We start from the raw sequence: 12,403 nt of genomic DNA on the forward strand, positions 1-12,403 counted from the left end.
AAGAGGTATGTGTTCAAAATATTTTTATATCTTTAACTGTTTTCGAGAAATAAAAATGGATAACATTAAATTCGGCGTACAAAAATATTAGAAACTATGCCTCAACAATGGTTGAAATTTATAAATAGTTTTCAACATGGATTATAACTTAAAAGTGTTTGAAAGTTTACCGCATTTAAATTTTCTGGTTATAGATACTCATTTACTTAAATTATAAGTTTCATTCTTGAAACGTTTCCAAAACACATTTTTAGCCATATTTTGAAATTGATGTGTTCTATAAAAACTAGACCAAGTCCAATCAACTTCTCAAAAAAATTTGATTTAGAATACTTGTTTTAATTTTAATATTCTCATTTATATCATGGAAGTCGCATTTTTTTGACAAATATTTACTGAACGCAAAAAATAATTATCATGTGCATCTAACATTTACAGAAACTTTTTGAATTTGTCAGCTGCAGCTGATTCCCGCCAAGGTTGAAGAGAATTTCGATACTATCATATACAGCTGACATATGTTTTTTGAATGCAAGGCAAAATAGCTTTATTGATAATTTATAAATATGTAAGAGAGAGTTCGATTCTCAATACATCATCATACTATTTGCATCTTAAGCAATGCGTACTGCTGATCATCTTCTAGGTAAGATGTACCAGAATCGTCGTATTGCAATATTAGCCTTGAGGTAATTGTTGCTCGTCAGTTTACTTAATAAACCAGGGGAGTGTCAAATACCTCTTACATTTTATAAAAAATGTAGTGATAAAAAAATTTATCACTTTAAGTTAACGAAAAATAAATAGATAAAAAATGATTGGAACTTAATTAGTTAAACTTAAAGTACTTTATCAATTTTAATATTTTTTTTAAATTTAATATAAATTAGATGTCACCAACTTTTTAAATAATTCAAAAAAAATACACATTTAAAATAAATTAAAATTTATTTAGAAATATTAAAAATTCATTGTAAATACTATGAGCCAAAATTTGAATAAATAATTAAAAAATTGACATTGAAAACGTGAAAATAATTAAACAACAATTTATTTACATATTTTTATCTAAAAAAAAGTGGTTCTACCAAAACTGAATAGTACCCAAATTATTTATCTGACAAAATAAATTAATAGCCATGACCATGTTTGGAATCATGGAAATTTCCATTCTCAAAATTATGAGAATGCCCATGTCCAGAATCATGAGAATGCCCATGTCCTGAATCATGAGAATGTTTTTTTCCAGAATTATGAGAGTGATCATTTCCAGAATCATGTGAATGTCCATGTCCTGAATCATGAGAATGTTTATTTCCAGAATTATGAGAATGACCATGTCCTGAATCATTAGAATGTTTATTTCCAGAATTATGAGAATGACCATGTCCTGAATCATGAGAATGTCCATGTTCAGAATCATGACTATGGCAGTGATCTTCAACAGAATCTACAGTTCTTAAAAATTGTCCCTTTTTAGTAGGTGGAACTAATTCGTAATTAGGACATGTTGTTTGAATCCTTTTAACAAATGAACTTTTTTCAATTTGAATTGAACATTCTTTAATTCCTTCATCATTAAAAATTTTCTCAATTGCAAATCGTACAGCTTGTTCATTAACTTCATCTTTAACTTGAACATGAATACTTATAACATTATTTCCACTTTTCAATTGCCAAAAGTTTACACGTGAAAATGACAAAACTCCTTCAATAGAAAGAATTTTTTCAAGACATGCTTCATATTCAAAAACTTCTTCATCACTTACTCCTTGCATTAATGTAACAGTAGCATCTTTTAATAATGGATAAACTGATCCAAGTATAAGTATTGATAATACCAATGAACATAATGGATCAACAAAAGTCCATCCAAACATTTGTATTAAAATCGTTGAAATAATAACAAAAACTGAACCTAAAGTATCTGCTAATACATGTAAAAATACACCTTTCATATTGGCATTACCACCATGTGAATGACCGTGTGAACCACCACCACCATGAGAATGACCATGATCACCATGAAAAGCATACATTCCAAATAAATTAACAAATAATCCAGCAACTGCAACAAAAAGAAGTTTATCAGTTTTTATTTCAGGTGGATCCATAATCCTTCCTATTGCTTCAAAAAATATAGAAATAGCAATAACTACTAAAAACATTGCGTTAATAAAACCAGAAAGAATTTCAATTCTTCCATATCCATATGGATAACCTTTAGAAGCTGGCCATCTCGATAAAACAGATGCTACCAAACCCATAATTAATGCAGAACAATCAAATAACATGTGAAAAGCATCCGAAATTAGTCCTAATGAATTAGTTAAATAACCATATATAAATTCTACTCCACAAAATGCCAAATTAATACATAAGAAATAAAAAATTCTTCTAGAGTCTGCATTTGAAAGAATATCTTTTAATGTATCTTGTATAAATAACCAGGCTGATCGTGATGTTTTTTGAAGAAATGCCTCACCCGTCGTAAACAACGGCACCCCAGAAGGAGATAAACCAATAAAATAACCACCATGAGATTTTTGAGTATGTTGATTAGTTAATAAATAAGATGCACAACAAAATAAAAATACTGTTAGCACAACCCCACCAGATATCATATGCATTCCTATAAAACTTTCAAAAGGTTGATACCATACATAAGCTAATATTAATGAACATGAGAACATTGTTATTGGTGACCATCGAGCAGATGCGATTACAGGATCTGCAACATGTTGAAAACATAAACTTTCAATATAAAAATCTAATATAAATGTAAAAAGTGTTGCTAATATAAGAAGAGCAAAAAATGAAAAGTATCCATCAACAATAGTTGATGAAGATATAAATGCTAAAATTGCTAATGGTGATAAAAATAGTCCTGTCATAAGAGTATTAATTGCATATAATCTTTTTGGACCTCCAATTTCAACTGCTAATAATCTAAATGATGAATCATGATAAATTTTAAATAATGATGCTATCATTAACAAAAAAATCCCCCCTTTGTGATCTGCAAAACCAAACATAGATAAAAATTTATAGAAAAAATAATTTAATCCACTATGATGTCCATGGGATTCAATATGATTAGTCTCAATTGTTGTATCTGGATCCATAAAAAACAAAGCAACAAATCCAATAATTAAACAAAAAACTCCTCTTGTTTTTGAAGTTGTTTCAGTACCTTTAATAAATGATGTTAAGGCTACAAGAATAACAGTTGATGAATGTTCAAATACTAAAATTGATCTAAGTGGTCCACAAAATGTTATTCCATAAAACCAAAAAACTTCTACTAAACAATTTATCAAAGAAAGTTGTCCAATTCTTGCATGAATTGAACCTCTTAACTTTGATAATGATTTACCAGAAGATAATGGTTTTTGTATTGGTATTAATATTACAGATGCCATAATTTTTATAAGCCATAATAAACTAATACAATGAATTGATCGTTCAAGAATATCAATAAAAAATATTCCAATACATTTAAAAATTTTTGCCAATATTAGTAAACCAAAATATGAGGATGATCTAGAAGTACAAGAAAAATTTTTGTATAATAATTTAATAAAAAAAAAAAACTTACTTCGAATTAGTCAACTTCCTATCTTTATCCTTTTTAAAAATATCATGTGCTAACATTATTTTAACCTATTTCGAATACATAAATTCAATTTATTATATATCTAAAATAATTTTTTAAATTAATGGCCACGTAATGTTTAAAAAGTAAGGGGCACTGCTCCAACAAACTTTTTTATCAAAATGATACACCCTTTAAATATGAAATGTCGATCCTCCACGTAGGGTGATACAAAAATTTATAAATAAATATATAAAATATATATAAAATTACTTATTATATTGGATAATATATAAGAGGACCTGATTGAAACAGGTTTATAATGGTTATGGCGTTTAGTAAGAATTTGTTTTTAAAATATGCACGTATTAATTATATTAGTTGTAATATTGCCATTCTATTTGTATAAAATAACATATTATTAAATACAAATAACTTTCTTCAAATTTTATTTATTTTCCTCATATTTCAAGATACTTTATAAATATATTATACTTATAATATTTAAAATAAAAATTATCATTTATTGAAAATAATATTATTTTATAAAATGTGAATAATAGTTTTTTATTCTGATCCAAAAAAAAATAAATAATTTTTTTTTAAATAATATAATTTTTGTAAATAAATCATTTTGAATTTAAATAGAATATATTTCTAAGAATAATAAATTTTCTATAAATGTTTGGTTCGTTATGAGAACACCAATACATCATTTTCCAAATGTAAACAAGATACCACAACAATTTTTTTTTAGAAATTTATTTTATTTGATTTCTATATTTTTTTTTAAAAAAAATATATATATTTATTTTATACATAAAACTATCTAAATATACTGTATATTACAGTGAATTATTATTGTTTTTTTAAAAAAAAAATATATATATATATATATTAAAATAAGACATGAAACTATATATATATAATATTTATAAGATATGAGTAAATGTACAAAATGTTTAATATGTTTTAAGTGGATAGTAATATTAGGTATTATAATATTAGCTATAAAAAATTCCATTGCCCAAGAGAAAATTATTAAAAAAGATGATGATTCAAAGAAAAATGTATTGGATGCTATTGTTAATGTTGAAGAGAATGTTAAAAATGGAAATATTACAATGTCTAATTTGACAAAATCAGATTCAGTTGTTAAGTCAGAAGTTATCAATAATGAAGCTATGGAAAGAAGAGACTCATTATCAATATTTTTTATATTATCTATTATTGCTGCTGCAACATTACTTGTTCATATTTTAATTATTACTGAATGCCGGTTTATTCCAGAATCATTATGTGTTGTTTTATTGGGAGCTTTTATTGGCTTATGTTTAAGTTTTTCAAAATATGATTGGTCAGAGGTTGAATCTTTCAATCCTAATTTTTTTTTCTTGGTACTTTTACCTCCAATTATTTTTGAATCTGGATATAACTTACATAAAGGAAATTTTTTTGCTAATATCTTACCTATATTAACTTATGCCATATTTGGTACTGCAATTTCAGCCATTATAATGGGAATTTCTTTATGGTTTCTTGGGAAAATTTATTTATCATATAATTTAACAGCTGTAGAAGCATTCGCATTTAGTTCTATGATTTCGGCTGTCGATCCCGTAGCAACGTTGGCAATATTTCAAGCTTTAAAAGTAGATGTTCAATTATATATGTTAGTATTTGGTGAAAGTATGTTAAATGATGCTGTTTCTATTGCTCTTACTTCAACAACATTAGAAATGACTGGAACAGAATTTGCAAATTATTCTGTTTTTGGTATCATATGGTATGCTATAACAAGATTTTTTTATATGTTTCTTGTATCTGCTTTTCTTGGATTTTTAATTGGATTATTATCAGCATTAGTAAGTTTATATTATTTTTTTATTATTTATTTTTGTAGCTTTTTAAACATGTAGATCTTCGTCGAACACCTTCCTTAGAATTTGCACTTTTACTAATATTTTCATATCTGCCTTATGGTTTGGCAGAAGCCTTGTCACTTTCGGGTATTATTTCAATTTTATTCTCATCAATTACAATGAGTCAATATACCCATTATAATATTTCACCAATATCTGAACTTACATTGCAACAAACATTTCGTACAATTGCATTTGTTTCTGAAACATGTACTTTTGTGTATCTTGGAATGGCTTTATTTACATTTCATTTAGAATTTCGACCAATGTTCATTTTTTGGTCATTAATTCTTCTTTTTGTTTCAAGAGCTTGTAATATATTTCCTTTAACTTATTTGTTAAATAAATTTAGAAGGCAAAAGATATCATTAAGAAATCAAATTATTATGTGGTTTAGTTCAATGCGTGGTGCTGTTGCTTTTGCTTTAGCTTTACATATGGATTTAGAATCAAATGAAACAAAACGTGTCATATTAACTAACACACTTTTTCTTATTTTATTTACAATAACTTTTCTTGGTGGAACAGCTCTACCAATGATAAATTTTTTAAATAATTATTTACCCAATGATTCTGGATATTCTTTAGTTAAAGATAATTCAGGAAGATTAATCAAAAAACGTCGTTCAAGAAAAGAACGTAATAATCGTAGTGGATCTAAAAAAAGAAAATCATCTCCAGTTATACTTAGTAAAACACAAGAAATGACAAATTTTGACAATAACCCAGATTATTTTACAGAACAAGAAGAAAGTGATATATTAAAACGTAAAGGAGGAGGAAACATATTTTCTCATTTTAATAATAATATAATGAGGAATATTTTTGTTCGAAAATTTACACTTCAAGAAAAAATTGAGAATAAAGAAAAATTTAGAAATCTCGCCTCTGAAGCAATGAAATCACTTGTTGAGGGAAGTGAAGAAAGTGAGGGTAGCGCTAGTAGTCGTTGCTTGTTTAATAGTGATGAATGTACACAAGGGTCTCAGTCTTCACAACAATACATAATTTAATAAACTTTTATACATTCGATTTTTTATAATAAAATATTAATAAGTTATTAAAGATTCCAAATATAAGCATTCTCAATGTCATCCTTTTGAAGTTCAGAAAAATTTGATGGAAATATATTTTTTGTATTAAATTTCTTAAAAAATTCTAATCTATGAAAATCAGGTTTTTGTTGATCTTTATCTGTAGAAGGAAATAAAGCTTCATAAGTTCTATGAGGTTCTTCTCCATAAATATGATAAACATTAAATTTAGATACATTATTTGGTAGTAATCCTATTGGAACACCAACTACACATTTCCATGTATCATCTGGTAAAATAGAATTTTGTATGTCTAATTCAACATCCTCACAATTATTCCTCATTTTTTGATAGTCATCAAAAGCATATATTAACCAATGTCCATGAGGACCTAATTCTATTTCAATATATTGTCCTTGGTTATTAGAAAAGAAAAATTCAACAACTTCATAATTCCATAAACCAGGTGTATATCCAGCAAAAGTATCTGGAAAAGTATCATTATAGAAAGGAGCTTCAAATGTAATGTATAGATAATTTTTTTCAAGAAGTCCATTTCTCTCAACACCTTTATATTTAAAATTTATTAAAACAGGATTCGTTGTTATCTTCTCTCCATTCCATAAAGTTGATATTTCATAATTACAATATTCGTTTCCTTCTTTTATAACACTTTCGGGAAATGATTTACAAAACATTAGTTAAAAAAATAAAAAAATATTACTAAAAAAAAATATTATTGGTGAAATAAAAGATTAAAATAAAATATATTTAGTAGTAAAATACTATTTGAAAAAGTAAAATTTATAAATATTTTAATTAAGGTAATTTTGTTTAAAATCATGAGCAACATCCATAATAGCTGCAAATCTATCACTAGTAGATTCATTTATAAGCGAATTTATTTTTGAATATATTTTTTCTTCATCATCTTCTAAATCTAAATGAAATCTATGTAGAACTTTTTCAACAGCTTTATCCTTTTCAACAGCAATATCTGGGATTCCGGCATCTAACATTAATTGAAAAAGATTCAAAATTAAATTAGCATTTCTGCGTAATATACAAAATGCAGAATAACAATAAGTAACGAACATCTTCCTTCGATCACTATTTTCAACACCTAAAGCATTCATAATATCTGAATTTAATTTCATTGGTGGTGGAAAAGGTTTTGGATCACGTCCTAAAATATATCCAAAATCAACATGAAACATTTTACCATTTTCACATAAAAGAAGATTATCCATATGACGATCACCTATACCTAAAATGTAACATATAATAGAATATCCAGCTAAACTTTTTGTATAATTATTTAAAGCTTCAATTTCAATATCTTCTGGTGTTTTAGCTGGTCTATATTTTTTAAGCATTGCCCTAATACCACCTTGATTATTTACTTCACGAAATGGATATGCTTTGATAAATTGAACAAATCCTTCTGTTGGACTTGTTGCTAATACTGAGTAAGGTGTAAGGCACAAATCAAGTTTTTCTTTTTTCAAAAGCATGTCCATAACTTTTATCATTTGAACAACTAATTGATCTTGTCGTAAGTCATCACCTCTTTTATATAATAATGTATAATTATCATTAGCACTATTAATCTCATGTAAATAATGAGAATTTGTAGCAAATGTTAATTTCATTGGCATTTGTTTTGAACTAAAAAGTTTTGTATCCTCAGGAATAATTCCATATACTGTAACTTTGGGGTCGAGTGGTAAACTTAAACTATGTAATTTTGTAAATGTTTCATCTTCACTAAGTCTTTGAATACATAAATCACGTTTATAATCTAATCTACCATTTTCATCTGCAATATTTTTACCTAAATTTTCAAGTCCATTAACAAGCTTAAGTTGATGTTCTATAGTCATTTTTATTTCCCTTCCTGTAGAACCTAATTCATCTAAAGCTAATAACATTTTATCTAAAACATCTTTAAATAAATCAGAAACAGCTTTATCAACACGTTCATTTGCCTCAATTTCTACCTTTAAATACCAATATAATAAAATAGCTATTTCTCTATTTTTAGTACATTTATCAACTAAAAAAGAAGCAAGTCCATGATCTTCAAAAGTCTGCTCAATATTTAAATCTTTTGAAGTTAAAATTAAAAAAACATTAACTTCATATCGTATACTTTGAACAAGTTGTGGTAAAAATAATAAAATTATAGAATCATCTGCTTCTTGCAATCTTGCAACAGCATAACTTCTTACAAAAGGATGAATAAATTGATCACTTAATAATTCTAAGGCATCAGCAGCATCACATAATGCCCATTCATTAATAAATTTTATTGCATGTTTAACTTCATTTTCAATTTCCCAATTAATACATCTTACAAATTTTGTTAAAGCAGATGGAAATTTCATTAACCAATATCTAAATTTCCAAATTAAATCTCTTTCTTCAGAAGTTATTGGTACACAACTAGGTTTTTTAATTATTCTCTCTAAGTAATGTTTCATTTGGGCACTTGGTTTTAAATTCCTATCATCACCTTGACAATTTCTAGTCATTTCATGATGACGTGATTCATATAAATTTTCTAAATCTTGTTCTGGATCAACATAAGCACTAACAAAAGGCATAAATGGATGAGATAATATTGGTTCTTCTTGGTAAAATACTAATGTAAATGGATTTGTATCATATGTAAATGTTGGAAGTTTAATACTTAAATATAACCAATTACATTTTCTTTTTTTGTCAGCCTTAATTTGTTCAATTTCATTTAATGATATTTTATCTAAGAAATGTACACGTTTCATTAATCCATTTAGATGCATTTTAGATTTTTTCATCAATTCATTCATTTTTTCATCACCATGTGGATATTTAGCTAATTTGAAAGCATTTTTTGGTGACATTTTCCAAGGATTATCCTTTGTTTCACCTTTTTTTGCAGGATCTAATCTTAAATCAATTATATCACTTCTAAATGTTCCTCTTTTAGAAAACAACGTCATAATAGTTTCTCCAATAAATATTTCTTTACAATCTGAACTAGAAATATCCCATACAGAGAAATGAACAAATGCATCTCGTGTTAGTTGAGAATATTTAATTGGAAATTTCATCCATTCATTCCATGTTTGTATTTTTCCTGAAGATAAACTTTCACTTTTTCCTGATGTAGATTCTTTTGTATTTGTTACATATTTTGTTGGCATTGTTGTTCCTACTAATCGTCCATTTGAAAATAATGAAACTTTTAAAAACATTTGTCCAGTAATTTCATTAAGAATGTTAGGATACATTCTCATATATGAACTTCTTTCCTTTGCACATTCAAGTGATAAAATATTTATTGATAAAGGAATATCAAGATCATTTGAAAGAACATAATTAAATTCTCGTTGCATAAGTTTATCTAAAATACTTTAATAAATAATGTAAAAAATTAAAATATTTTTGGTATGTTACCAGATAAGAATAAAAAAAAAATTAATTGGTAGTTAAATAATTTTGTTAAAAATAAAGTAAATAAAAAAAAATTAAATTAAATGAATTAAAAATTTCAACCATAAAAAGAGATCAAAAAATATTACTTTATTGGCATTGATCGTATAGAATCATTATCACCATCTGCTAGAAGAATTGGATTATTCGAGTTACTTGATCCCTGTTCCATCAAATTTTTTGGTATAGCTACAGAAGTTTTAATTGACAATGGCGATGTAAGTGAACTTAATGATATAATTCTATCTAATGTTTGAACATTTTTTTTTCTTTTATCATATCTTATATTAACACCTCTAGAGGTAGATGTCGATGTCATTTTATGAAAACCATTAATCATATTTCCATAATCATGTGATTCTTCAAAATATTTACTTTCAAGTTTAGTAATTTCATTCTCTAAATTAACCAAATTTTCAATACATTCTCTTCTCCTTTTTATCATTTGAAGAAGTTCATTACCCTCTGCACTATGAATACTTTTTATTGTTTCTTGATCTTTCATATCTATAAATATAATTATATAACTAATAAAAATATATTTACAAAATATATAAAACGATAAAACGTTATAATAAAAAAATTTTTATAAAAATATTATATTTATTTTCGTAATGGACAGGTAGCTGAAGAACCAGAATAAATTCGAAAATTATCAGGAATATCTTTTGGATCACAGTTTAATTCTTTTGCTAATAATTCAGTTTCATACTTATATAATTGCTCCTCTAACTTTTTTAAATCTTTCAAAAGTTGATCTTGTTTTTTCTTTGAATTATCAATAATTGTTGTTTTCTTTTTGCTTACCATTCTAAAATACTATTAAAAAAACAATAGTAAATATTATGTAATATTATAAAATATTTAAGCGAAACAATCGCTTTGAAAAAATTAAATTACTATAACACAGTATAATTTTAATTTAAGAAAAAATTAATGCACAGATATCTATAAATTTTCTTGATTACTAGGATGCCTGTTGATAAACATTTGAAACATACTAAACATAGATTCATTTGGATTTCCACTAAAAGTATTGTATATTCTTTGAAATGAATGTTTCTTTATTTCTGGTAATTTTATAAGAGACTCAGATAATTCAGATATTCGATAATTTTTTAATTCACCATATACAATTAATGTTTTCAAAATACACTCAACTTCTTCAACAGTTGTTTTTAATTTTTCTGCTAACGTATATAATTTAACATTTGTTTCATGTCTGACTAATTTTTTTATTTCATAACAACGTATATTTCTTTCCAATTCTTCAACGTACTCCTTAATGAAATCATCTTTGTCAAATGAATTTTTATAAATAATTAATGTTTCTTGAAATTTTTCTAAGTCATAATTCTGATATGCGGTAACTAAATTAGTCATAGCTACAACTTCAGTTTCATTTTTAAAAGCTTTCGTTTCCTGTGATTCAAATGGATTAATTTTAGATCTAATTAACATTGAAGCAAGAACATAGTACTTTAAACAAGACAACCTTCGATGACTTCCTGTTTCATCAAAGCACTTAAAAGCAGCAAAAAAATCGGAATGAGCTGCATCATAGTCTTTATTAAACAAGTGCATTTTACCTCCACATTCATATATAACACCCATAATCAAGGGATGTGAAATTGCTCCTTCAACTCTAGTAGCCTCATTATAAATTGTTTGAAGTGCACGTGTATTCTTTAATGCAGTATGTAGCTCAATTTCCAATGCATAAACTTCAAGTAATTGAGTTGCTTTTTTCTGATCATTATCACTTGTATCGTTATTACAATATGTCCTTAACTCTGTTAAAATTTTTTCTAATTCACTATAATCCTTTGCTTCAAGATATAATCTTCCAAGTTTTAGTTTAGTTTTGAACCAGCATCTTTCATTTTTACTACTTTCTAATGCAGATAATGTAACTTGATAAAATTTTTTTAACATATCTTTTTGTTTAGCTGTAGAAATAAGTTCAAGAATATTACTTATACTTTTTTCTGAGTAATTTTTTGTTACAGAATTTTTAGTATATGCAAGCATAGATTTATAATAATCCAACATCATATTATACTCTTCCATCCTAAACGTCATTTTTATCATTTGTTTTAATGCTTTAAATCCCCATTCACCTTTGCTTTCTTCCAATTCAAGAACTTTTTGCATTCCTGTTAATGCTTCCATTACATTTCCTTCACTTTTGTGTGCTTTTGCAGAATAATACTGATTTTCAAGATTTACATCAGGTTCGGATACATTATCACTATCACTATATTGCTAAAATAGTATTAAACAAGTAATTAACAAATTCTATTGAAACTTACAAGTTCATACTCGTTGTCAATATAGTCATCATCATCATCACTCATATCGCTTGAAAAAAATAA

The 12,403-nt window shown here is 26.0% G+C and overlaps 5 protein-coding genes across 5 annotated transcripts; 1 reads left to right on the forward strand and 4 right to left on the reverse strand.

The window, feature by feature from the left end:
- Positions 1 to 1,130: 1,130 nt before the first annotated feature.
- On the reverse strand, positions 1,131 to 3,654 carry SRAE_2000025300 (Zinc transporter 5; the record flags this gene model as incomplete). Its single annotated transcript, XM_024651061.1, has 2 exons — positions 1,131 to 3,543; positions 3,599 to 3,654. The coding sequence occupies 2 exons, from the start codon at positions 3,652 to 3,654 to the stop codon at positions 1,131 to 1,133; spliced, it is 2,469 nt and encodes an 822-aa protein (XP_024504776.1).
- An 882-nt stretch (positions 3,655 to 4,536) lies between these two features.
- SRAE_2000025400 (Sodium/hydrogen exchanger) lies at positions 4,537 to 6,530 on the forward strand (the record flags this gene model as incomplete). The annotated part of the gene is made up of 3 exons (XM_024651062.1): positions 4,537 to 5,460; positions 5,499 to 6,207; positions 6,259 to 6,530. The coding sequence occupies 3 exons, from the start codon at positions 4,537 to 4,539 to the stop codon at positions 6,528 to 6,530; spliced, it is 1,905 nt and encodes a 634-aa protein (XP_024504777.1).
- A 47-nt stretch (positions 6,531 to 6,577) lies between these two features.
- Positions 6,578 to 7,249, reverse strand: SRAE_2000025500 (UPF0462 protein C4orf33; the record flags this gene model as incomplete). The annotated part of the gene is made up of 1 exon (XM_024651064.1): positions 6,578 to 7,249. The coding sequence occupies one exon, from the start codon at positions 7,247 to 7,249 to the stop codon at positions 6,578 to 6,580; it is 672 nt and encodes a 223-aa protein (XP_024504778.1).
- Positions 7,250 to 7,366: 117 nt separating this feature from the next.
- SRAE_2000025600 (Phosphatidylinositol 3-kinase catalytic subunit type 3) lies at positions 7,367 to 10,838 on the reverse strand (the record flags this gene model as incomplete). The annotated part of the gene is made up of 4 exons (XM_024651065.1): positions 7,367 to 7,737; positions 7,774 to 9,947; positions 10,118 to 10,535; positions 10,649 to 10,838. 4 exons carry the CDS (start codon positions 10,836 to 10,838, stop codon positions 7,367 to 7,369), a joined length of 3,153 nt encoding a protein of 1,050 aa, XP_024504779.1.
- Positions 10,839 to 10,950: 112 nt separating this feature from the next.
- Positions 10,951 to 12,385, reverse strand: SRAE_2000025700 (COP9 signalosome complex subunit 2; the record flags this gene model as incomplete). The annotated part of the gene is made up of 3 exons (XM_024651066.1): positions 10,951 to 10,976; positions 11,030 to 12,293; positions 12,341 to 12,385. 3 exons carry the CDS (start codon positions 12,383 to 12,385, stop codon positions 10,951 to 10,953), a joined length of 1,335 nt encoding a protein of 444 aa, XP_024504780.1.
- Between the last annotated feature and the right edge of the window lie 18 nt (positions 12,386 to 12,403).

Source organism: Strongyloides ratti, assembly GCF_001040885.1.
Source record: "Strongyloides ratti genome assembly S_ratti_ED321, chromosome : 2".
Taxonomy (NCBI): Eukaryota; Metazoa; Nematoda; class Chromadorea; order Rhabditida; family Strongyloididae; genus Strongyloides; species Strongyloides ratti.